General features: G+C 40.7%; 1 protein-coding gene across 4 annotated transcripts; it reads right to left on the bottom strand.

Annotated features, from left to right (window-relative positions):
• Window positions 1–27,651, bottom strand: fndc5a (fibronectin type III domain containing 5a). 4 transcript variants are annotated; one of them, XR_009132379.2, is made up of 6 exons: window positions 26,765–27,184; window positions 8,324–8,439; window positions 8,024–8,222; window positions 4,219–4,308; window positions 3,103–3,300; window positions 1–1,427 (listed from the first exon to the last, which is right to left on the bottom strand). XR_009132379.2 is itself a non-coding variant. In XM_058090542.2 (6 exons), exons 3-6 carry the CDS (start codon window positions 8,205–8,207, stop codon window positions 1,380–1,382), a joined length of 456 nt encoding a protein of 151 aa, XP_057946525.1. In that variant the 5' UTR covers window positions 8,208–8,222; window positions 8,324–8,439; window positions 27,554–27,651; the 3' UTR covers window positions 1–1,379. The 4 variants fall into 4 exon arrangements, 3 of the variants coding, with proteins under 3 accessions (XP_057946525.1, XP_057946523.1, XP_057946524.1); XM_058090542.2 differs by lacking the exon at window positions 26,765–27,184 and adding an exon at window positions 27,554–27,651 and having other exon boundaries at window positions 3,167–3,300; XM_058090540.2 differs by having other exon boundaries at window positions 3,167–3,300.
• Window positions 27,652–27,917: the final 266 nt, after the last annotated feature.

Below are 27,917 nucleotides of genomic sequence, written 5' to 3'. Positions count from 1 at the left end.
CCCCCCCCAAATATAAAAAATAGCTCCTATACATACTACAGAGGATATTGGCCATGTATGGGTCCATATAATGTACAGATAATACTGATACTGAGTTTCTACTCAATTTATAATCCAAATTAAAAATGATGCACTATATCTAACCTACATGGATAAATACTGACTTTGAATTAAAAAATACTCGTCAGAAGCCCTTCTGCCTTGAAGACATCTGTTGATAAGAAAACCTCAAAGCTGAACCCATACAATTTACACGAAATCAAATGTCTGAAAATGAGGCACATCATATTTCCTAAGTTAATCTGAACATTGGATGCCGAGAGGTGATGTTTGTGTGTTGTTTCTCTACAGAATGTGACCTCGTTGCACATGAAGTCCTCGTGTCAGGGCTGTTATTGCTTAAGGAATCTCCGCTAATGTTGCTACAAAGGCCACTTCTCTGTAGACACATCCAAAACCCCTTTTTAAAATATATATTATTTTTTTTTAAGATGAGGCACTCTGGGTCAAGTCCTTTTTGTTTTACCCAGAATGCTGAGAAATCCATCACCCTCAGAGAGAAATAAAAGACAGCTCATTCTGGATGTGGAATGTAAGGAATAGAATATATTACAACCATGAAAGAGAGTCAAAGTGGTGACGCTAAAAAAGCAAATGCCAGCCAATCGGACACCAAACTGAGCTGCTATGGCTCATTTTTAGAAATCGCTTCTAAATTTAACAGGTGGAGTCTGGATTCCCTGAGGGGGGAAACAAGCTCACCAGCCTGAAAATATTTCCCACAGGACGACAGAATTCTCTGCCTCGGTGGGGGTGTAAAAAGTACCAGAGCAACAGAAATGTACTGGCCGTACCTTCTGTAACAAAACTACAGTTCACCTTCACTCGTAAGAAACTTTGATTTAGAGCATGTTCGGACAAAACAACATCTAGAGGATGAGATTAAAATCACACCACAGAGGAATACTTACAAACAGTGGGTGTCACCCACAAATGTGCAAGCCAATCACGGCCCACTAAAAGACTGGAGCCAGACAAGAGTCGAGGGAGAGTGGATGAAAAGGTCTCTGGCTCTCCTTATCGACTTTGGTCCCTGGGGTTGGTTTATCAGCAGTCCGTCACACCGCCAGGACCATTTGGCACTCATTTCTGCCGCCCTCGTGGTACAGTGGTTCCGTTCAATCCTCTCCACTTTGGGATCTCCTATCAGAATGGCACTGGCCAAGTCATTCCTGATTCCCAGTGTGCCTGCAGACTTTGCTCCACTGGCAGGCCCACAGCAAAGGAGACGTAAGCGGCACATTCTTGGCAAGCAGATTTGCTTAACAGGACTTGCTTATTTGCCAGAACACAACGTCTTCAGCATATGGGGAAGACAGTCACACTTCGATGATGTTGACAGATGGCATCCTATTGTTCTTGGGGAACTGTGGGAGAATAGAAGATGTCAGGATTGAAGCTTCTGCAGCGTTCTGAAGAATAACATAATGAGCATGAGGATGCCTCTGTACTGTATTTATGCTGGAGATAACAATGAAAGGTCTTTGCATATGTTGTACAAATGACTATAGTATTGGCCTCTGCATTGATCACAAGAGCTGAATTGAGTGTGTTTGATCCTTCATACAGAAATTGTCAGTCATGCACAATGAAGTCAAATTTGAAGTCATGATTCAATTAAGCTTGAAGGTGATGTTCAAATGACACTTTAGGTGTTTGTCAATGTCAAGCATTTTTCTCGCTACTACTACCATGGTCCTTCATATTGTCTAGCAATCCCTTGTTTATCATGGCTAATTGCTTCCAGACCCAACCGAGGTAAATTAATTTCCGCAAAGTTATTCATAAATTAAATATTTTCATAGTTAGCGCATAGAAAAACCTGTTTACAATATTCTAATATTATTAGAGCACTGTAGAAATACAACAACACCCTTTAACACTCATTCATTCATTCATTTTCTACCGCTTATCCTCACAAGGGTTGCAGGGGTGCTGGAGCCTATCCCAGCCAATCACAGGGCACATATAGACAAACAACCATTCACACTCACATTCATACCTATGGACAATTTGGAGTCGCCAATTAACCTAGCATGTTTTTGGAATGTTGGAGGAAACCGGAGTGCCTGGAGAAAACCCACGCATGCACGGGGAGAACATGCAAACTCCACACAGAGATGCACAAAGGTGGAATCGAACTTGGGTCTCCTAGCTGTGTGGCCTGTAGAAATAGAACAACAACCTTTAACACTCATATTACCCTATATAGTAGATAAATTAAGTCATTTAAGACAAATGAGACTCATAAATGTGTTCTGGATGTCTTGATAGGAAGTGACGATGGGGATTCAGAGTTGAGTTTTAGCTGGAGTAAAGCCACAACTTTGGGCACGTTTGGGTTAAAAAAAAAAAACCCCGTCTTTGGTAGTGGTGAGCGGATCAATCCCATTATCAACTGCAGCAGTTTCATTCAAGATGCCCCCTCTCCCAACCACCACCACCTTCTCTAGTGTTTAATTTACCATCACGTGACTCAGCAGCGACAGGCAACCCAACACCACCCACTACTATCTACCAGCCTGGCTAGCAGGCAGGCAAGCCCACACATACCACAGAGAGAGCAGGAGAATGGCAGGAAAAAAGGGCTATAATAAGGGCTATAATAGTATAGTATAATCACAAAAAAGTAATAAAAATTCAGATTTAGATTTAGATTATAATAAAAGATAAGATAAACCCAGCTTAAGGAATAGTTAATTTTTACGTGATAAGTTTAATTTTGATCGCACAGCGGTCGTCCTTCGCCGCCTCAAAGTTTGAATTTTCCCCCCAAAAGCGGGTCTTTAAAAGTCGTGGAAAGACGAGAGACGAGTTGTCTTATATTTGTTATAGCCAGGTCAATATTGTATTATTTACATTTTTTAAGTGTCGATATAATAACTTTCTTATGACTTCAAAGTCCACCCTAATCTTACATTTTTGTATACTTGACAGAAACGTTGACAAATTATTTTGAGGGTTTGAGGAACCATACTTGACATTGAGAAACACTGCATGAGTGCACATGAATGAGATCTTGTAGCGACCGGCACCATTCACCTGCCCGGCGCCGTTGAGGGAGGGGGGAGGCACCTCGGGGGAAGAGGGGGTTGGTGGATTATACCTTACTGCGCAACAGCCCCCCTGTCGGGTGTTCAGGAGTGCTGCACTCCGAGGAGTTTTTGGCTTTGTCCTTGTTGTTGTTGGGTTCGTTGTCTTTGATGATGTCATACTGACGACAGAAGAGAGCGATCACGCCTGGAAAGAAGAGCATCAAGACACAAGATTAAGAAGGAATCGTGGAAAAAATTTCGATTTCTCTGGTTCAATTTATGCCATGTCCACAAGAACACTAAAATACCGGAACTAAAACACAAATATAAGGCATTCGGATGATGCATTCAATGACTTTGATAATATGTAGCATTTTACACTTTTCACTTGTGTTACTGTAAAATTCGATGAGACACACAGTATTATGGTAGAAATAATCCCTAATAAAAACACGGGCTACTGTTGTGGCCGTAACCCACGCCAAGCTGAACCCCCAACGTCACTTCCTGTCCACCTGTTTTGAAACCTGAAACCCAAGGTCTTGGAAAACTTCACCGTGGCTGGCATTTTTAAAGACAAACCAATCCAATCCAATTTAATCCACTTTATTTATATACCACATTTTATAAACAGAGTTTCCAAAGTGCTGCACAGACTAGTAAAATAAAAGTAATAATCCAAAACTAAAAGATCATTTAAGAAATAAAATAGTAAAATAGATATTAAAATATTAAAAACAAGAAACAAAGCAATAAAAGTATAAAAAATAAAAGTACAATAAAAACAAAGAACTAAAAGACACAGGACCATACAACTCACTCCGAGTTAAAAGCCAGAGTGGGTAAAAGTGGGTTTTAAGACAAGACTTAAAGCTTTCGATGTTGGGGGTCTTTTTTACTTGGGAGGGGAGAGAGTTCCATAGTTTGGGGCCAACCACAGAAAAGGCTCGGTCTCCCCTGGTCTTACAAACGCCTTTTTGTACGTGTATACGAAGACTTAAAACACACAGAATATATGCCTTCTTAAAATATGTTGTTCTTGTGGACATAGCTTCACAACCACCTTGTGCTCCAATCATTCCATCATTCAACTTTCTCGTATTTTACTGCATCTAATCCTCACCTGCCCACATGATGAGCACCACGACGATTATGATGAGCTCCCCCGCCCTCAGCTGATTGGTCTGACCTACTTCCTCCATCGTTACTTCGTCTGTGAGAGTCAAAAGGCAATTGTTCAGTTATTACTGAAATGGTTTGGCCCCGGTTAATTTCCCTTTACGAGTCAGTAGTATTTCAGTTTATGTGATAACGGACAATAACTGATGATGATGGCGAGGTGCACATTTATTGAACATATCAGCAAAATGTTTTTACTGCTTGATGACCGACGACTAATACGTACTCAGGTTGGAGGCAAATAGGTCAGCATATAGTGTTTAATCAGTACTGGTCTCCTGTGATACGAATCTGGATCTGGACTATGGTATTGTAATATGAAGCAGTGAGAAACAATGAATCAATAAGATAAAGATAACCCCAACTGGAGGGTAATGGTAATGGTAATGGTTTTATTTCATTTGAACATGCATCAGATGACAATTGAGTGCATCCCATAATCAGTTCACAGTTCCACATGTCCAAAAGGAGTAGGAAGAAGCAAAGCTTATTAAATCCTACCCCTCCATCTGGTACTTTTACAATCAGTAACTGTTACATTTGTTCACTTCCTGCTTTCCATAATACAGTTAAAGTTTTTTTTTTAAATAACGCATGATATGACCATACAATGACATAATGGTTACCATAGTAACTGTCAATATAGTGATATATATAGCACATCATGACTGGTTCAAGACTCTTCGTCCTTGTATTTAGCAAACATCAACTGCTTGTATTGTTTCTTGAATTGGCTCATCGTTGTGCATTGTTTGAGGTCCTTACTCAATCCATTCCATAGTTTGATTCCACATACTGAAATGCTATGGCTTTTTAACGTAGTCCTAGCATATAAGTGTTTAGTTCTTCCCTGAGATCATATTTCTCCTCTCTTGTAGAGAAGTATTGGATGACATTTTTAGGTAATTGGTTATTTTTAGCCTTATGCATTATTTTTTTTGTTTGGAAATTAACTATATCAGCAAGTTTAAGTATTTGTGATTTTAGAAATAAGGAGTTAGTATGTTCTCTGTAGGCGGCATTATGAATTATCCTTACTGACCTTTACAGTACATTTAGCGAGTGAAGATTGCTTTTATAGTTATTACCCCATATTTCCACACAATAAGTAAGATATGGTAGAACCAGAGAGCAATAAAGAGTGTGGAGTGATTTCTGATTGAGAACAAGTTTTGCTTTGTTCAATACTGAAATATTTCTGGCCATCTTATGTTGTATATTTGTAATATGAGGTTTCCAGCTCATATTTTCATCAGGGTTGTGGAATGTCGTGGAAGTCACAGACTTGATGTAATGTTCACCAGTGTGTAGGGAATCACATGCAGCAATCACATCGTTTTATTCGATGCACCGGGTGACATTTTGAGGCCCCGGTGTATGTGGTAGGCACCCCATGCTCCAGTAGCTTTTAGAAACAAGCGATTCTGCTGATTGATCGGTCTCTGTTGCCCAGTATTAACAAATCAAAGCACTACTACCCAGAGGGGGGGCCGAGGATCTTGAGGCGCTTGACTTTACTGGGCCAAACTGGTCCGAAGTATCACTACCATGGTCTGGGAGTGCACACCAGCAGCAGTGAGATAACTAATGCAAGATTACATAAAAACCTAATTTTAAAGATCATTCAAACGTCTACAAGAAAAGATTTAGATTTTACTTTTTTACCCGTATTGTTTTTTTCCACTGTCTATGAAACACACTAAAATGACTATTAAGCAATGCTCTTCTGAGCGGCCACTTACCGAACATCTGCTTAAACACTATAAGCACTTTAGACATCCTTCAGAAAGAAATCGTAATGAGACAGAGCGGTGCTGAAATGTGACGTGCAGGACGAATGAAGGATGATGAGTTGCAGACATGCTCTCTCCAGAGACACTTTGTGAAACGTGTGCAAGTATACGTGGGGAAGTATAGGGATAGATTAGTACGTCTATGCGAGGCGCACGGTGGACGAGTGGTTAGCATGTAAGCCGCATAGTCAGGTTCAATTCTCAATGTGGAGTTTTTTTTTTTTACTCCGGTTTCCTCCCACATTCCAAAAACATGCTAGGTTAATTGGCGACTCCAAATTGTCCATAGGTATGAATGTGAGTGTGAATGGTTGTTTGTCTATATGTGCCCTGTGATTGGCTGGCAACCAGTCCAGGGTGTACCCCGCCTCTCGCCCGAAGACAGCTGGGATAGGCTCCAGCATACCCGTGACCCTAGTGAGGATAAGCGGCATAGAAAATGGGTGCATGGATGCATCATAATGCAAAGGCGATTCATGTAAAAGATACACCTCACGTCTCACTACTTAACATTTTTAATTACCAAAACAAAAGAAATAACTATCAGCTCTCTACGTTCCAAAGCAAAGCAATAGATGTTGGGGCCTCCCTCATTCCCTGAAAAACTGATGTTGTGTGGTGTTTTCTAATCCGTCACCATGGGAACTAAAAATGTATTCATTTTGCCTTAACCATCACTGAAGTTAGCTTAGCAACCGTCCTAGAGGCTTCAGCTGCTTTATAAATGGTAATGGTTTTATTTCATTTGAACATGCATCAGATGACAATTGAGTGCATCCCATAATCAGTTCACAGTTCCACATGTCTAAAAGGAGTAGGAAGAAGCAAAGCTTATTAAATTCTACCCCTCCATCTGGTACTTTTACAATCAGTAAATGTTACATTTGTTCACTTCCTGCTTTCTTAATGTAGTTTAAGTTTTTGTTTATTTACTTATTTTTATTTATTTATTTTTTTGACACATACCGAAGTATGAGGTGACATGACCATACAATGACATAATGGGTACCATAGTAAGTGTCAATATAATGATATATAACATCAACTGCTTGTATTGTTTCTTGAATTGGCTCATCATTGTGCATTGTTTGATGGCCTTACTCAATCCATTCCATAGTTTGATTCCACATACTGAAATGCTATGGCTTTTTTAACGTAGTCCTAGCATATAAGTGTTTCAAATGTAGTTCTTCCCTGAGATCATATTGTTTTCGAGTCACTGTATATTTTTTTGTTCAGTTTTTGTCACTGTTTATTCAGCAAAAATGTCAAGAAGATGAGAATATAGCAGTACAGTAAACAAAACTTCATAAAAGGGAGAAAAAAAACACTTGTTCGTCCAGTTCAGCCTGTGCCACTATTGATTTTTGTAAATTTATTTCCTGCAGAAACGAGCCTCAGACAACACATCCAGAGGTAATTAGGGCTTCTGTTGTAGAAAGAGCATATCTTCAATCTTCTGTGGTGATGCTATTTATATTCTGCACATCTCCCACTTGCCTCTATAAACAAAGTTCAGACTCTCTGGCTGCACTTTCAGGGAAGTGTCTGAATTCAGCACAGTGTCTCACATGGGGAATGAGTCGGAATACTATAGATAAGGCTTCAGCCAAAAGCCCATCGATTTACCACCTCTTGCAGCTGTGACTTCCCCTGCTCGAAGACTGATAAATGCCCCCCTCCCACTTGCATTTTGGTTTACTGTGCAGTGGTGCTGAGTGCACGCAAGGTGAGGCCCGCAGCAGCATGTCAATACAGAATGAAGTATACACCCCTGTGGCCGTGTAGGAGCACTCTGTTGTGAAATTTCATTTCACGCTTTGTGTGCATATTGATTTTTATTGGTCCTTAGACAAAATCAGTCAAGAGATTGTCAAAAGGCCAAGTTCTTTCTGCGCATTCTGGCTTGAGAACAAATACAAAAACGTCACGTTAGCGTATTTTATGTGTGTTTACCTTTATTCTTAGAACCCTGAGTCTCGGCCTCCTTTGGCGTTCGGAAGCGTAATGGCTCGCTTTGTGGGCTCGTTCCAAACATGCTGATGGACTGGACATGGACGATGTAGTCTGTCTCTTCCTCTAAGTCCCATAATGCACAGGAGCGTGTGGTGGTGTTGACTTCCTGGATGAATCGTAGCATACGCACGTCTTTTTTCTGTGGATAAACAAGAGGTTGATTGGTGGTTGTTTGGTGTCCCAAACATGGCAGAACAAATTCATTAGTTTTTCTCTTGTTGATGTTGATGTGTTGATCACCTGCTGTGTAATGGCAAAGCCAATGACAGGATCTCCGTCTGGGATGTCCCATGTCACCACAGCAGAGTTGGCTTTCACCGCTTTGATGGTAACATTGACAGGAGGGGACAAGCTATCTGGAAACAGAGAAACCAAATTGTTACTTTTAATGTTGAAGGACACAATAAACAGGGGTGTCCAAATCCGATACTGATATTGGATATCCGTCCAATTTCCCCAAAACTATGAAGGCGAGGAAACAAACATCTGGTGTGAGAATACCGTATTTTACGGACTATAAGTCACACTTTTTTTCATAGGTTAGCTGTTCCTGCGACTTATAAATGAAAAGCTGTTTATGTTAGATAAACACTGGACACCTTTTCTGTTCATGTTTATTTTTTGTGTAACTGAATAACCATTGTGTTAGCATATCTTACACCTATTCAGCCTGTTCGCCATTCTTTTATTGTTAGAACTTGCCTTCCAAAGGGATGGAATGTCTGTTTTGGTCAAGTGGTTTGTAAAGTAAATTACCCAGGGGGCGACTTATGTATGTTTTTTTCTACCTAATTATGCATTTTTGGCCTTGTGCGACTTATACTCCGGAGCGACTTATCGTCCAGAAAATACGGTAAGTGTGAGAACCTCCCAAGAAATTCAAAATTCAAGTGTGATAAAGGACTAACCTAAATGAATTTATCCATAAGGGTGGATTGTGACTGAACGGAACACAGCATCCCTGGTATACCTATCCAATTTCTATACCGCTTTGTCACTAGGATCGTGGATATGCTGGAGCCTATCCTAGCTATTTTTGGGCAAGAAGTGGGGTACACCCTGGACTGGTCGCCAGCCAATCACAGGGCACATATAGATAAGCAACCATTCACGATCACATTCATACCTATGGACAGTTTTGAGACACCAACTAACCTAACATGTTTTTGGAATGTGGGAGGAAATCGGAGTACCCGGACAAAACTTTCATGATGCCATTGTGGCAGTAGACCTACCCAACACTGTAACTCAACAGCATCCTACTTTTGAAAAGTACACAGTACGTGTTAATTACTGACTGGCTGATGGCTGGTGAATATAGCTGTTTCATTTGCAATAACCTCTGCAGTCCATTTTTATTATGAATGCAAAAACCATAAGAAACCAAATGTATACATATTCATCTTTCTGATATGCATGTACAGTCTTCTATCATGCCTTGACATCTGTGACAGAAAAAATGTGGCAATATTCCCCATGGATCACATTGGTATGTGAACTGAATCGGTTACGGCTCCCAGAGAGTAATCGGGGTTTTCATGAGGATGCATGGCATGCCTCAGGGTGCAATTGAATTCTAATAACATTCTGAGCTGTCAGAGGTCTTGTGTGTTGACCGAAAGTGGTGATGTTTCGGTTGAAGAAAAGACAATAAAATCAAATGATGTGAAAATTTTATGTTTAGATCTACGGTAGAGAGCCATCTAATACGCTTTAAAGTATTAATAGTCCAATGATATTTGCAAGACTCTCAAAAAAACTGAACTTAATGTTGTGCTTATCATACGATTCCCGCATAATTCACTGGACAGGCAGGCAGGCTCATTCCTTCATGAGCTGTTCTTCTCATTCTCATGACAGGATGTTCATTCCAGTTGGCTGGAATGACGTCACCATGTAAGGTAGTCAATGTGCGTGGCAACGTCATTCACCGGTGATCACCACAAACATGGCAACTAACCAATATTCATTCATTCATTTTCTACCGCTTTTTCCTCACGAGGGTCGCGGGGGGTGCTGGAGACTATCCCAGCTGTCTTCGGGCGAGAGAGACGGGGTACACCCTGGACTGGTCGCCAGCCAATCACAAGGCACATATAGACAAACAACCATTCACACTCACATTCATACCTATGGACAATTTAACCTAGCATGTTTTTGGAATGTGGGAGGAAACCGGAGTACCCGGAGAAAACCCATGCTTGCAAAACTCCACACAGAGATGGTCGAGGGTGGAATTGAACCCTGGTCTCCTAGCTGTGAGGTCTGCGCGCTAACCACTCGACGGCCGTGCCACCCCTAACCAATATTAATATTTCAAATTATTTCTGCATGTAAAACTATAATTGTAAAACTATATATTTGTATTCACATCTTTGGCTTTTTTTAGTAGGATTTACATAATTTATATTTGCCAATTTCCCTGAGGGGAATTAAAAAAATATATATATATTTTGTCTGTCTGTATAGTAAAAAATCATTCAGTAACCGTCCGTTTTGGTGAGACTCAGATCGTCCATAACGGCTTAATAATGCTAACCAAGGTTCCAATGTATAAGATATTTAACAAGTTTTTTCGTCATTGAGGGGTGATGGTGTGTCCCAGTCAAACCAATTAAGAACCACTGTTGTAGCTGACACCATGTCGGAGCACATAATACTAATACTGCCCCGCTTTTTCTCATGTTTTAACTGTGTATTAACGAATGAATGTTGTATTTTAATGTCTCTTTTACTCTGTTTACTTGCTTTTATTCAACTCCATTCTTCTGTAAAGTGTCTTTGAGTATTTTGAAATGCACTATACAAATAAAATGTATTATTATTATTATTAAATAACGTATAATGGTTATGTAGAAACAGCTTTACTAAATGAATGATTTTCTCCAAGAGTGATACATACATATTTGGGCTTTATGACTGAGCGAGATCAACAGGAACAATAAGAAGTGGAGTGGCCACTTTCAATGATGTTACACTGTTGTCATGATGAGGATATAAACATAATGAGCCAGCTCAATGGGATATGGTTCAAGTTAATAAATGACACAGCCTGGTAATTAATGGACAGTTGCTGTAGATCATGAACTCACACACAAAGAAGCTTCGGCGATACTCCACGGTACCTGCTGTCGACACTGATAAATAGCTGGAATAAGAGACGGTGACAGAAAGGAGGCCGGCTGCATCTCTTTATCACAAGCCGTTATTGTGTGTAAAGTCATTTTACTTTTGCTCCCTCTAAACTATTTGTTTGTAATTTCCTCCGTCGTCTCCGAGGCGAAAGGTGCCGAATGAAAGTTAAGAGGTCACAAATCAAACTCATTATTCAGCTCTTTCATTCTCTCTATATTGTGCTCACATCTGAAAAACACACACAGTGAGCTAACCTTTTGAGTCCTCTAGGACTGCGATTCATACAGGGACCTTATGCGATATTAAAGGGCAGCTCTGTAATTGTACAATTACATCCAGCACATTTTTTTACCCCTTTTTTTCTCACCACAAACCAAAGCATGCATACGGCATGACCAACGTCCAAAGAATATTGTTGCTTGAAGCCTTTATAATATTTCTGTTGCAATATCTTGCCTAAATATTTTATTATGGATTTATTGGCCGGAGAAAGTGTTTCTCAGGTAAAAGACCACTGTGTCAATAACAAATATCAACAAATATATTTGTTCAACTACTATACCATTATACAACACAAGAAAAATAGAACTTATAGATGGTATTGATATTGATCTGATTATATTGATTTGTTATGTGTTTGTGTTTTGACCCCAAATTGATCCATCCATCCGTCTTCTATGCTGCTTATCCTCATTAGGGTTGCAGGGGTATGCTGGAGCCTATCCCAGCTGACTTTGGGCGAGAGATGGGGTACACCCTGGACTGGTCATCAGTCAATCACAGGGCACATATAGACAAACAACCATTCACACTCACATTCATACCTATGGACGATTTGGAGTACCCATGCATACACGGGGAGAACTCCACACAGAGATGCCAAGCGGAGAATCGAACCCAAGTCTTATATATTTATCCAATTATATAAAATATTTTCTTTGCACATCAACCACACAACGTTACTTTCAGAAAAAGAATGTCATACTAACATTAAAATATGGTGGTGGTAGTGTGATGGTCTAGGGCCGTTTTCCTGATTCAGGACCTGTAAGACGGTGGTAAATACAACCATGAATTCTGCTGTCTACCAAAAAAAAAAATCCATCTGTTTGTGACCTCAACCTGAAACCAACTTGCTAGTCCACCTCTGAATGGCTAAAGAAAAATAAAATGAAGACTTAGAAGAGGCGTGAATCCTATTGAGTTATCGGAAACACTTGATTGCAGTTGTTGCTGCTAGGAGCAACCCTGATTAGATTTAGGGGGGAAATCACAATTAAATTTTCACACAAGTCCATGCAAGTTTAGATGAATCTCTAGATCAGGGGTCTCAAACACGCGGCCCGTGGGCCAAATGTGGCCCGCAGGACACTAGTTTGAGGCCCCCGCCTTGATATGAAGGTTTAATGTTAGTGCGGCCCGCGCAAGTTTGATATGGATGCTGTATGGTATCATGTACCCAGAAAAAATTATTACGTTTGATTAATGTTCATGTTAAAGGTTAAATAACTGTTAATAGTTATCCTCCCTATCCGTGTGGAAGTGGTAAGTTTTTGGCTATTTAAGTTTAAAGGAAATAACTTGAAGGCTACCGTTTCGGTCGCTAGCTCTCTAGTTTGCGAGTTAGCATGTTTCTCAAGACCCTGCAGTTGCGCAATATGTTGTAAATAAAAAAAGTATAAATGTGACTATAGTCGTGTTTTGTCATATCTACAGGGCTCTAATAATGCTTTGTTCATTTTAATCTGAAAAAAATAATTTGTCTACCCACCAACTATATGTGGTTTCTTAAGTTTTTATTATTTGCCGTTTTATTATTATTATTAGATTTATTTATTACTGATTGATTGATTTTCTTTATTCTTGATTTGTCTATTTATTTTTCATCTTATTTTGTGCAGAAAAATAAAAAATAAGATATTTGAGAACAGTGGAATGTTTTATCAGAGCTTTTATTGTAGAAAATCGGAACCAAAGCACTGAAAAAGTTTGTATATTTTTCTGTTTTTAATAAATGCGTTTTTTTTTTTTTGGAAAACCTGATGCGGCCCAGCCTTGCCCAGACCCTAGCTCCAGTGGCCCCCAAGTGAATTGAGCTTGAGACCCGTGCTCTAGATTTTCATTTTCATTCAAAGTTTCATTCACCATCAATAACCGAGATCCTTGCAGAATCGTCGGATGCAACTCTCTTATTGGGCGAGATGGTTTTACGCTGTACATTGTTCATATTTGATGTCATCTATTTATTCTCCACATTGTTATTATTATTATGTATTATTATACGGGAGCCAGGCAACGACATTTTGTTGGCAATTTCACTGTTGTGTTATTGTGCAATGACAATATTTATTTAAAAACTGCATTTTGTGTTCAGTTCACTTTTCACTGTTTGATATGCAGCTCTCATGTTTAGTGGGATATAAAAACTGATGTGTCCCACACTAAGAAAAAGTGTGAACATATCAAAACAGTCTCTGTACTCTCTTGCACAGACGGATTGCTACTGGAAACTCGTACATTGTTCCAGGGCTATGTACTTTAGATAAGTTCAAGAAAAATGGTCTGAAATGTATGTGTTACTTCAGCACCGCTGATTCTGCTATAGTATATTTATCACTACAGACACCGTGCAGATATTTCATAGCCGTGGTTGTGCGCCTTGGATTGCTCAAATCTCAGTCAGCATTGGATCAATGAGTTCTGCAGACAACACCGCCATGCTGCACTAAGGTGGATAAACTATCCGCCCCTGCAGTCTCTCCACTACAACAGGCAGGGGATGGCAGCTTATAGCAAGTTAAGGATGACTTTTGGAGCTTTTAGTAGGTTCAAACTACACAATGAACACCCACAGACAAGACTGACAAAAATCTTATTTTTATAATCATATGATAGTACTTATTCTTGGCCTGAATCAAGCATAAAATAAAAACAGACACTAGACTCATCACTAAGGAGTCTACTCTACTACTTAAAACCTCCTACATTTCAATGGCATCTCAGCTTCTGTACATTGTGTTCCTGTCTTTGCTACCTTACCCTGAGAGACAATGAACACTTCCAGCGAGCACAGGCTTTAAATATTTACGTGACAGGAAAACGTCAGCCCTAATGAAACATCAGACACGCGTGTCTTTATAAACTGTCTCTCGGCGCAGTCCGCCTCACCATGAGATATGGGTGTGACTTTGAGCCATGTTGGGCGTCCTGGTGAGTGTGTGTTTGTTCATGATGGCAGCCTGTTGTCTATTCCACGCTGAGTGAAGTCAAGGGTGACAGCACTTCAATATGCCTACTCATTAGTGAACGACTGCGGTATGAAGGCATGGTGGAAAATTGTAAGGCAGGAGAGGAAGTTCTAACGTTCAAACATTGATGGTTTATGATTAAAAAAATGAACATTATCCTCATCTCAGGCGGCACGGCGGTCGAGTGGTTAGCGCGCAGACCTCACAGCTAGGAGACCAGGGTTCAATTCCACCCTCTGCCATCTCTGTGTGGAGTTTGCATGTTCTCCCCGTGCATGCGTGGGTTTTCTCCGGGTACTCCGGTTTCCTCCCACATTCCAAAAACATGCTAGGTTAATTGGCGACTCCAAATTGTCCATAGGTATGAATGTGAGTGTGAATGGTTGTTTGTCTATATGTGTCCTGTGATTGGCTGGCGACCAGTCCAGGGTGTACCCCGCCTCTCGCCCAAAGACAGCTGGGATAGGCTCCAGCACCCCCGCGACCCTCGTGAGGAAAAAGCGGTAGAAAATGAATGAATGAATCCTCATCTCTATGTCAATCACATGTAGCCTAGTTGTCGCTATTTTCGCTTCGACAGTGTATAAACGAAAAACTGTTGCTTCACATGACATTAGCCACGTTTACATGAGGAGTTTTTCTCTTTCCGAATGGAATCTTGGACTTTTCCGAAAGCAATGGTACACATGGAAAGGAATATTCCAATTGCATGTCTACATGCGCCGCTATAATCAACCAGAATAGTCAATGGGGCATGCGCAGTAAAGCGTAAACACCAACATCACGTGATACCGACTTCCTCGAGTTTTTCTTTCACTTGTTGTAATAACTCCGTATTGCCAGTTTTTCGTTTGTCCAGTCTTGAAATTTAGTTTGAATCAAAAACAAACTTTCCATTGCTCGCCTCCATTTTGTTAAATCAAAGAACGTCTCGAGTTGCGTGTTACGTCATATCTCAGCATTTGCTAAAAGAATGCACCCGGGAACAGGAAAAGATAAAGTTCAATCTTGCTAATATTTTATAATTAAGCTTGACATATGTTTTATATAGATATGTATTTTCTTTTTTTAATAAAACTGGGCTTGTGAATGGCGTATAGAAGGGTTTAGATTCTATTCCAGAGATGACGGTAATGCACACGAAAGCTGCTTGCCAACCGCCAATAAACAACAGAAGAAGAAAAACACCACGAAGAAGAACGCAGTCTGACAACTTTCCATTTGCGCGGGTACAAGATACCTCAATCGGATTGGGGAAAGGAATATTCCACCTCTGTGAATCCGATTATGTATTCATTCGGATTGGCACTTTTCTTTCGGAATGAGGCGTATACAAAGGTTAGATTCTTTCCGTTTGAGCAAATAACCCGAATGGAATTGGAATATTTGAGTCCATGTAAACGTGGCTATTGAATATTCAGCCAACAACACCCCAGAATGGCTTGCGTCTCGCTGCTAATGTCGGGGAATCACACAACAACACATTCAACAGTTCAATGCCTGGGCGGATCAAGCCTCCCCTTAGGCGAATGTATCCAGGTTGGAGCCATCTGTTGTTTTTAAGTGTCAAGATCACTTCGACTTCCCTTTCATCCTGTGGGCTTTAAATGTATTATTTATTTGATATTTCTTTGATGTTTTAAAGTGTTTTTTCAGTTTTCAGCGTCACTTACATGAATAGCGAGACATATCATATTGATTATTATAGACAGTAGTTGCAGTTTTATGTTATTATTGTTACTATTGGCAACCTTTCACAAGGATAATGGTTTATTTTTTCAGACATGGGCTAGTGGTTAGCGTGCAGACCTCACAGCTAGGAGACCAGGGTTCAATTCCACCCTCGGCCATCTCTGTGTGGAGTTTGCATGTTCTCCCCGTGCATGTGTGGATTTTCTCCGGGTACTCCGGTTTCCTCCCACATTCCAAAAACATGCTAGGTTAATTGGTGACTCCAAATTGTCCATAGGTATGAATGTGAGTGTGAATGGTTGTTTGTCTATATGTGCCCTGTGATTGGCTGGCGACCAGTCCAGGGTGTACCCCGCCTCTCGCCCGAAGACAGCTGGGATGGGCTCCAGCACCCCCCGCGACCCTCGTGAGGAAAAAGCGGTAGAAAATGAATGAATGAATGAATTTTGCAGTTGGTGCTCAGGGTCTTTGAATTTCCTCCTGCTTCCTTAAATCGCGTGCTTTATCTGAGATGTCATGCTATTTTGAAGCAGTAGTGCTCATACAGTGGAATACATGCGTCGATGTTTACATCCACCGCCATTGATTGCAGAAAATTGACCATCTTTTGCTATGTTGAGGCTACATCCATGTTGTCACCTGCCCTGGCATAAAACCCAGGTGTAACGTAAAGTCCGGTTCCATGGTTCATGAGTGTGCTTTGTGTCAATTTTATCCCCATTCTGTGATTCCCACACCTAACCAGATCCCATTTTGATTAGTGGCCATGTTCCTGAAGTCTAATTAACCCAGCAAGCATCTTCAATAAACTGTGTTCCTTAAGGCAATCCCTGATTACCTGATCTGCATACTGATTGTTAGAGGCCTTGAAATTCACCACAAGAATAAACCTCATACATGTGTACCATGGACAGTGTGCCACACAGTAATTCATGTAATATCATTTCCAATATGATGCTTATACATTGCTTCCAAGACAAGATTATAATGTGCAATGTACCTAACACTTTAGGCTCCGCAGGACTGAAAATGTTTTCATTCTAATACACATACGATAGTACTCGTAAAAGCTAGCAGGGTGGTTCCCCAGTGTCTATCATCCCTATGAGAAGATATTGCTGATTATTATAGCTCCACTACCCTTGGAAAAACATTATTCATAGTCATGGTGGTGCTGAACCCCAGGATGCTAATGAGTGAGCCTGCGAGGAAAACTGCCTCGTAGCTAGCTACATGTTGCCCAGCACATTCGAGGAAGGCACACGTCTCTAGTGTTTATATTTCACTTATGATATCTCCGTGCTAAAGCACCAATGTGCTTGGGTTCAGTACAATATGCAAATGTATTTGCATGTATTTTGGATTGATAATACTTGTGATGATCTGTGCTGTGCCTCTTTTTCTTGGGGTATGAACCACAGGTGTAGGGGACCGCACATGTGGAATTGGGAATTACCACTTCCACACAACACGTGGAATGGAGGAGACATGTAGACATGTGTCAGAAACAAAACATATCAAAACAGCAGCAAGAACCACTGAGAAATATGTGCAAGTCATAAAGACCTTGGTGAAATTAGAAGCAATAATTTAACACATGATAATTGTGAATGTTGTCTTATGACATAATAGGGCTGCTTATTTCCCCCGCTAACATGTTATTAAGTGTCAGAGGTGTGTGGGCTGGAGTTGCACTGTGCTCTTGCGGTTTACCTCACATTCAGGGTGGAAGGCCCGCTCCCTCATTCATACTTAATGTGCCATGATAGAACCATCAGGGTTTATGCTGACCTAGACTTTGCCTTCACCTGTGTCAGAGGAGACCTTGGCACATGAGCTCATCCTGGTGAACACATTGTACACTCGTATCGCACTCAGTAGATCACAAGAGACACTGTACAGCAGGAAAACAAGAGGCTATGAAAGGTAAAACATCAGGTCGACAATTTAGTTATCCTTAATGCATGCATGTCGTACATCCAATACAAGTATTGTGTTTTATCATTATGGATGCCTACGCCAACTGTTAGTCTCTCTGTGCTCCACCGGCTGGATGACAAGAGGGTTCACTTCACTGAAATGAACACAGAAGAAAGTGAGCAAGATGAGAAATCGCTCAACATGAATCACTCCCATAGTTTGTCTATAGCAGGGGTCTCAAACTCAATTTACCTGGGGGCCACTGGAGCTAGGGTCTGGGCAAGGTTTAAAAAAAAAAAACGCATTTATTTAAAAACAGAAAAATATACAAACTTTTTCAGTGCTTTGGTTCCGATTTTCTACAAGAAAAGCTCTGATAAAACATTCCACTGTTCTCAAATATCTTCATTTTTATTTTTCTGCACAAAATAAGATGAAAAAAAAAAACAAATCAAGAATAAAGAAAATCAATCAATCAGTAATAAATAAATATAATAATAATAATAAAACGGCAAATAATAAAAACTTAAGAAACCACATATAGTTGGTGGGTAGACAATTATTTTTTTCAGATTAAAATGAACAAAGCATTATTAGAGCCCTGTAGACATGACAAAACATGACTATAGTCACATTTATACTTTTTTTATTTACAACATATTGCGCAACTGCAGTGTCTTGAGACACATGCTAACTCGCAAACTAGAGAGCTAGCAACCTAAATGGTAGCCTCCAAGTTATTTCCTTTAAACTTAAATAGCCAAAAATTTACCACTTCCACACGGATAGGGAGGATAACTATCAATCAATTTAAGGCAATACTCTCAATAGACACGCATTCAAAAAGGGATGCACAATTTTTTTTTTCAAACCAATACCACTTCTCAAGACCAATACTCGATAACTTTTTCGATGTACTATTTTTTACATTTGTAGTTTGTGCACAACTGGAGGTAAGAACGACTTGACATGACATCCATCCATTTTCTATTCCGCTTATCCCCACTAGAGTCGCAGGGGATGCTGGAGCCTATCCCAGCTGTCTTTGCGCGAGAGGCGGGGTACACCCTGGACTGGTCGCCAGCCAATCACAGGGCACATATAGACAAACAACCATTCACACTCACATTCATACCTATGGACAATTTGGAGTCGCCAATTAACCTGGCATGTTTTTGGAATGTGGGAGGAAACCGGAGTACCTGGAGAACATGCAAATGTAGAATCAAACCCAGGTCTTCCCGATCTCCTGATTGTGCTAACCACTCATCCACAGTGCGGCCTCCATGACATCATTACTATTACCAAAACATTAAAAAAAATAGTGGCGGCTCAGTAGCACAAACCATGGCTCCAAAGGGTTTATGGCCACCAAAAGTTGGTATCTTCAGCGATGGTAAAGGGGCAATGTCAGGTAATCTCGCCTCATTGGGGTCCTCAGTTCATGGTTCAACCCCGAAGCAGCCACAGGGGTCCCATTTTTGTGTCCACTTTTGACTGATGAGTTTCCATTCAATTTCAGTACCTTTGAGTTATTGTGTTCCTTTGTGGAGAATAAGTTAGTTACTCATTGAATTTTTCACTCCCGCTGACCATAACAGTGCTGAGATGTGGAGAGTCTTTTCATCAGTATCCACATCCACATCCACTTTAATTAAATGTCAAAAGGCAGGGTGCGGAAAAAAGATGCAGCATTGTATGCACAGGGGGATGCAATCCAGCTAATACAAGCAGACAAAAGAGGACTGAGAGACTTGATTTGACAAGCTCGCTGTTAATGAAATCAACTCACAAATCAGGGGGAGAAGGCATTATTGCGGGATGGGGGCTGATGAAGCTTAAAGAGCTCACAGCCAGGCATAATGTTATGAATATGATATTAGCGACTAATAATACATTTTCCTGTCTTTCATTTCCCAACGACTTTATTTTTCCCCAGTGATTTCTGCAGCCTCGCAGGGGAGACTTTGGAATAGCTGCTATAGTAGCGCCTCCAGTATAGCTGCCTGAGTGCAATGTTGTCACATGCAGGTGGAGGGAGGGGAATATAAATAATTCTCTCGCTCTTGCTTGTCTCCGCGCTTTTGTCACAAGCCTTCTCTGCTGCCTCCTCGGCTTTGTTCAGCTCTCACTTCTGCACGTAATCATTTACTCTCACCCAGTCAATTCCTCTTCTCCGGTTATTCCCCTAAAAACGGAACACGCTGCGTGAATGACTGCTGGCCCTTGACTGAAGTCTGAAGCCTCCTACTACAAACCAGGCTTGTAGCTTCGGGCACAGAGATTTGTCATGTGGAGATGATAGACAGGTGACCACTATCATCACAGTTACACCAGTAGATACCGTTCAAAGGTTTTTCAATGGATCACACAAAACCATGAAAAACACAGAGAAGAACAAAGATGCTGCAGGTACTAACCTGGGGGGGGGGCACCTAATCAACCTCTGAAATACAGTGGAGCCCGAAAACAATGCATATTTTAACACTCAAAAGCAGACCACAAATTGGCGTTAGGTGAAAAAAAAACATAAAAGGGGGTAACTACTGAATTACATTAATATTTTTAGCATAATTAATGTACACAGAATCTGATTTAACTTTATTCCTATAAATTCCAACAACATATACAGTATGTATTTCCAACTTGCAAACACATCTCTGTGTCCGCTTTGGACACTCCAATACTCCACCGCACTACCATGGGGTTGCATTCACAGACACTGTGAACTTTGAGCATCAACAGCACAGGACGTCAACAACTGGATGTTCTAAATATCCATCCATTTTCTCTACCGCTTATCCTCACGAGGGTCGCGGGCATGCTGGAGCTTATCCAAGCTGTCATGGGTACACCCTGGACTGGTCGCCAGCCAATCACAGGGCCCATATAGACAAACAACCATTCACACTCACATTCACACCCCTGAACAATTAGCATGTTTTTGGAAAAAAAAAACATGCACGCACGGGGAGAACATGCAAATTCCACACAGAGATGCCCGAGGGTGAAATCAAACTCTAGTCTCCTCGCTGTGTGGCTTTAACGCTAACCACTCGAGCGCCATGCAGCCAAGAAACATGTTTTCAAACAGTCAATATAATCCTTCACAATGTATTGAAACCACTTCATACTTTTACATTTGCGTTTGCAAGCCGTGCTTTTGTAGTTTAATGTCATATAAAAGTATTGTAGCAGTCAGTGATTTGTTTTATACTTTTGGGGAGCAAAGCAGATGTAAAGCAGATGTCATTTATACACACATTAAAATGTTACCTGCTTCTAAAATGGAGAGACCAATGTATTTCAGGTATTTAGCGTGTGAAGCAGACATCATGCAGACATCACTTCTCCATCATGATGTACTAATCCTCATTATATTTGTTGTTTTTTTTTGTTTTTGTTTTTTACACATTAATTTAATTAATTAATTTAATCTAAGTTGGAGGAATCAATTTAAATTATATATCTCCCAATCAGCTCCTGGCCACAGTCCCATGGCAACACTTCTCAAGTTCCTGGTTTTCCTCAATATGGTTTTATTTCCTTTGTGGGTTGGAGAACCTGTGAGCAGGTCACTCGGAATTCTGCCTAGCATGTGGATATGGATGGGGGAAATTTGAATGGCACATAATACGGTTGAAGTGTGATTGCAATGCTGCGCTACTATTAAACAATTTAGCATTATAGAAAATACATTTTCAAACGTGTGCTATTGTTTAGCATTTAAACTTTCAGTTCATTTGGATCTGTTAATACATACAAATGTATATGTTTATGTCCTGTCAGTTATCTTTTTGCGACCCCATGTTTTAACTGTGTATTAACGAATGAATGTTGTATTTTAATGTATATTTTACTCTGTTTACTTGCTTTTATTCAACTCCATTCGTCTGTAAAGTGTCTTTGAGTATTTTGAAAAGCGCTATACAAATAAAAAAAAAGTATTATTATAAAATACAGCACAAATGGGCATACATAGCGGCAAATGGTGATTAATCGTGATTAATTACTTTGAAAACAGATTAATTTGATTAAAATTTGTAATCACTTGACAGCCCTAATAATGAAGATTTGCAATAATAATAACAGATTTATTTATTATTGATCCACTGCCACCCCCCCCCATAGGGGGTGTGGCTCACTGTCCTGCAAAACCGTTACCTACCTATATCCCATTTCAAATCCTATATATATATACGTACAGTACAGAGACACCAGTCTTTGATTCCTTGCACATTTGAGCACAAAGCAGTCTTCACTAAACACAAGGTCATCCCTTCATTCATCTGTTCCTCACAAAACCTCCAGTGAGCTCTCAAAGGAGAACTCAAGGAGGCTTTTTGAACTGAGGAGAATCGAGACAGCGCGCCAGACGAAAAGAGCAACCGTGTTGATATAAACGACTTGTGCTGGAATTTGAAAGGACGCCCGGGAAAATGGTCTCTCGTGTCAGTTGCGTTAATTCAGCTTGTCAGGTGCTAATTAAAATGCGCAGTGAAGTAAGATGATCTAAGTCGGGCTTCATTGAAAAACAGAGCCATTGGCCTTCGTTTGAATTCCATACGCTAAAAACTTCAATGCCTGGTTAATAGGAGTGCTTAGGTTTGCATCTTTGTATGTGAAGCTCATATATATTAGATCTTTCTTTTTGAATTTCAGACTAAATGAGAAAAAACTAGACTATAGACACAATTATGCACTGACATAGGTCTTTTCATAACAACAAAACATAACTAATGCAAATGACACAACACTCCATTATGCTCATAGATTTATTATACTGTACTGAGGTGTTCTTTGCTTTTGAAGGAGCTCTTTAACGATCCAATTTAACCATGACAGTGAACACTGTGTGCCAGATGTGGGAGAAAGTCAGTGTTTTTGCAAGTCTTAAGTAAAGACGTGTAAGTCCAAGCCAAGATAAGTCAGGTTGAGCTAAGTCCGAAGTCATAGGCTTGACATTTTCGAGTCCTTACAAGTCTTTACAATACCATAACCTCATCATTTGTGTATTCAAATTAAGTTCTCCTAGCATGTTGACACATGTCAGTGTTAATCAGTTTGGTACTCACAGAAACATGAGCCACTCCCTGCTTGTTTGTTCTGTACCCGGAGAAAACCCACCCATGCACGGGGAGTGCGTGTTTGACAAAATTAATCAGTAATATGTCCTGGTCTGGACCGAGACTGAGAGCCTGTCTTGATTATATATCATAATATATTTTCACGGCGGCACGGCGGGTGAGTGGTTAGCGCGCAGACCTCACAGCTAGGAGACCAGGGTTCGATTCCACCCTCGGCCATCTCTGTGTGGAGTTTGCATGTTCTCCCTGTGCATGCGTGAGTTTTCTCCGGGTATTCCGGTTTGCTCCCACATTCCAAAAACATGCTAGGTTAATTGGCGACTCCAAATTGTCCATAGGTATGAATGTGAGTGTGAATGGTTGTTTGTCTATATGTGCCCTGTGATTGGCTGGCCAGGGTGTACCCCGCCTCTTGCCCGAAGACAGCTGGGATAGGCTCCAGCACCCCCACGACCCTTGTGAGGAAAAGCGGAAGAAAATGAATGAATGAATGTTATATGTGGCGACCAGTTCAGGGTGTACCCTGCCCGAAGACAGCTGGGATAGGCTCCAGCACCCCCACGACCCTTGTGAGGAAAAACGGAAGAAAATGAATGAATGAATGTTATATGTGGCGACCAGTTCAGGGTGTACCCTGCCCGAAGACAGCTGGGATAGGCTCCAGCACCCCCACGACCCTTGTGAGGAAAAACGGAAGAAAATGAATGAATGAATGTTATATGTGGCGACCAGTTCAGGGTGTACCCTGCCCGAAGACAGCTGGGATAGGCTCCAGCACCCCAGTGACCCTCGTGAGGATAAGCGGTAGAAAATGAATGCATGTTATATGTGGGTATATCCAAAAAAAAAAATAATCACCAATTTTACGAAGCCAAGTATTTCTGGGCGTGCCTTAAATATTGACATTGCTTCTGATTGATGGTCATTGCTGCAAGGGGATGGACAACAACTCTTAGAAAACTTGGCTTCCACAGCTAAGACCAATAAATGTGGGTGGAACAGCACTTGACTCACTGTGAATTTATTACCTGAATGACTTTGGATCCCCAAGGTTCCAATCTTTTGACTTCTTGAAAGACTCGGCATCCGCCCATCCATACATCCATGTTCTATACTACTTGTCCTCATTACGGTCAGTCACACATACAGCCAGAGTCTCCAGTTTTTAGGATGTGTGAGAATGATCTTTCGATTGAGAAGTGAAAGACTCAGCATTCTAATTAAAAGCATCTCTCCGACAAAGCGGGAAACCAGAAGCACTTATGCATCAGTGCTCTATTTGTTAATTGATTAATTGATTTTCCCGTTTTTTTCTTTCCACTGCAAACCTGGAATTGATAAAAAACCCAAGGAAAATTGCCCATGAGGATTTATGGCCTCATTTAGACAAATGTGTTAAGGAGTCAATTTACATTTTAAATTGAAACATTACCTCTCCTTTCCCAGGTTCAACCAGCTGTTTATGAGTTACTATAAACACAGATGCAGTAAAGACGTCAGCATGATGTAAATTTTATATTCTCCCTCAGACTCACTCACTCTTGCCAGGCTGATACTCTGAGACTTGACATCAATGTCTCCCGGATTTTCTAGTGCTTTTCTTTTTACAAAATGTTTCATTTTAACATCTATTCCTGATAATGGCGAGATTTCAACACACTCAATGAATGATAACACACAGTAGGGTCTTCAACATTTACTGTCTGGACACATTCGATACTGTGAACCTGCAAACAGTGCAGCTTTAATTGGTTTCTAAAAAGATTACGAATACACTAGCAGCCTCTGCAGGTTTCCATATATCCCCAGTATATGATAAATAAGCACATTCATGAGCTGTTTTCTGTTACTAAACCTGCGCGCTTTAGGTGGACACACACTCAATCCACAAAGTGCAGCAAATGAATTTTTTTTACAAATAAAACATTAGCATAGATGTAAGCCGAATCGTTGATATAAGATTGAACAAACATAAGTACATAGTCTGTGTGTACTTTTAAAGCAACTAATGAAACATGATGTGTACAAATGCGGCAACAAAACAGCACGTCAACATCAAGTAGTAGTTCCACTCAATTCCGAGGACATGATTTGCGGTTGTATTTATCGTTTTTAGAACTATTCATGACTATGAAATCAGTTCTATCGATCAAATAACAATCGAACAAAAACAAAAAACACTTTTGTAGCAACATTTTTTGTGCATCACGCAGCAACATTTTAACCACTTCCACAATCTCATAACCTCTTTAAAAAAAAAATCCATCTATTTTCTATGCCGCTTATCCTGACTAGGGTACACTCTGGACTGGTCGCCAGCCAATCACAGTGTATCAAAATTGATAATGCTCAATGTTTATGATTGTGTACCTAGGACTCAAGCCAAAAATCAGTATGAGGATCAAAAAGATCCGCTGTGGCGACTCCGTAATCAGGGAAAAATCCAAAAGAAACAAACCTAGATTAAAATGACTCAGAGGTAAAGAAAATATTAAAACAGATTAATCGATGAAGAAAATAAGTTAGTTGCAGCCCTAACGTACTGTATGTACAGAACCATTGCTCCAGGGGTTTGAACATGGAGTGCATGGAGCTCCGGAAAACACACTTGACACTCATGTTTCAGTTCTAACATTTAACTGCGGATGAAGTCATGCGTCGTTTTTTTAAACACTTTCCAACCAAATCAATTTTCCTAGCAATTGGGTGTGTAATCTTACTTGATCCAGTGTGCACACTCAAGCTGAATGTAAACATACAGGCAGCCAATTAAAGCTTTGCTTAAGCTCTGTTTATCTTTTTTTTTCCCCTTGTCTTTGGGACACAAGGGCATTGCAGCATTTTGATAATTGCTGACATCCGGCATCGGGGTTTAAATTAAATATTGGTTGCATTGGAATTTGGTATTGTTCTTTTTTTCTACTCTTCGAAAGAATATATACTTTATTTATAATTGGTTCGTTGATTAGTATAATGAGAGAAATTGATTCCTTCTTCAACATTAATTATGAAAATATGACCACAGCATGAAATTGCATGATTGCATTGATGACCATATGAAACAGTGGATTTTTAGCAGGGAGAATGTTCAGCACTCTTAACGCTCCTAACACTACAGCAAGCATCAGTGATGTTGCCATGAAATTTAAACAACATCATGGGTAATTTATGTATGAATAGGTCTTTTGCACTCACTGGCAAAATTCATAATGTGCATTTATATGGAACTCTGGCACCCAGACAGCCCCATTCTATGACAGACAGCAACAGTTCAAATGTAACCTCATTCAAGTCAGTGAACCCAACGCATGTACAATCCTGTAAAGAATCATAATTCTGATTATTTTGGGGGGGTTAAAAACACGCGTGTTGTTCACGCAGACGCTATCCACAGGTTCCAGAGACAATGCCCATCGTGTCCAGTGTGCACAGCAATGCTCTCGTCGGTGCAAAATAATGTTTCAGCCATGCACATGCTTGCAGCTTCTACATATATGGCTCTTTTTAGTCACATAGTCAAACAGCATTCTGACACGGACGCAACTACACTTAAAAAAAAAATACCCGCTTCCCGAATACATATTCGAACATCAACTTACCCGCGGAGACTTGTGAGACGCCAAAACAGCTGACAACGAGCAGAATAAATCGCTCCATCTTTCTAACACTCGGACGACGTGAGGTCCCATTTACTCCTCCAACCGGGGATGCTGCGTTAACCACACGGCTGTCATGTCCGAGTCCGAGTCCGAGTCCGAGTCCGAGTGAGAAGCACGTCTGGACTGGAACACCGGTAGCTGCTTCCTTACTGAACAGCTTCCACTAATACGAATGGGCTTGTGTGTGTGTGTGTCTTCTCCGTGCACCAGCTGAGTTCCAAAAAGCCCCCTCGATCTCCACCTGATGATGATGCTGATGATGCTGGAGGCTGCCGCAGATCGACTGAAACGTGCTGGTGTTGTATATGAGAGCCTGCCTCTACACCACACAAGCTGTATTATACAGCAAGAGAACCACACAAAAAAATACACCTTACATCACTTTGACGCTTTTAAAAGCATCAAACCGGTGCCATTGCATTTGGAAGTAATTACAGATTTTGTGTAAAGATTGTAGAAGAAAGAGTGATGCTCTCTCATTCTCTTCCCTGATGATCTCTGAAACATTGCTGCCCACTCGCGCATTAAATATGCATACAGTAGCCCACGCAGTCCCCTGCAGCCCGGCTTTGAAAAGATTGTTTCCCCACTTTAACATCAAACACGTGCCTGTCCACTTCACCACTATGTTGACCCCCAACTTGTAACCTCCATGATCCAACAAGAACAAAACACATACAAGCACAAATGAGGCCTCTGCAGCATAAACGTAAAGTTTGCATACTGTACCTCAACTTCAGGTTCAACGCCTATTGTGTACCATCCTGGACTGCGTGTGTGTGTGTGTGTGTGTGTATAAGTGTGTGAGGAGTGGGGTTATCTGTACCCTGGGTGGTTCTCCAAGAAGTGTTTTTCACATGCTGCTGTGCACCTGAATTCATAGCCTGCTGCCTGTGACGTGCTACAGGAGAACGCTGTTAGTGCGCTGGTCCTGCTCTACCAGAGTTTGTATGTGCGTGTGTGTGTGTGTGTGTGTGTGTGTGTGTGTTGTGGCCATGGGCTGATATGAAATCCTGACAGTATCATCACCTTGGACTAAAACATTACGGTGTGACAGTTTCTCTCTATAGTATAATTACACTAATTTTGAAGT

This window comes from Doryrhamphus excisus, linkage group LG14 (genome assembly GCF_037039965.1).
Source record: "Doryrhamphus excisus strain RoL-2023G ecotype Guam linkage group LG14, RoL_Dexc_Guam_v1.1, whole genome shotgun sequence".
Lineage (NCBI taxonomy): Eukaryota > Metazoa > Chordata > Actinopteri > Syngnathiformes > Syngnathidae > Doryrhamphus > Doryrhamphus excisus.
This window is presented reverse-complemented; position numbering and strand designations above follow the sequence as displayed.

Bases quoted from the DNA above. Each gene is read 5' to 3' on its own strand.
- fndc5a (XM_058090540.2), bottom strand. From the start codon at position 26,822: ATGGAGCGATTTATTCTGCTCGTTGTCAGCTGTTTTGGCGTCTCACAA. The intron at 4,309-8,023 runs GTAAACACACAT...TGACTCTCACAG, and splicing joins TCAGGGTTCTAAGAATAAAG to ACGAAGTAACGATGGAGGAA. The intron at 1,428-3,166 runs GTATAATCCACC...ATTCTCCCACAG, and splicing joins GGGGGCTGTTGCGCAGTAAG to TTCCCCAAGAACAATAGGAT.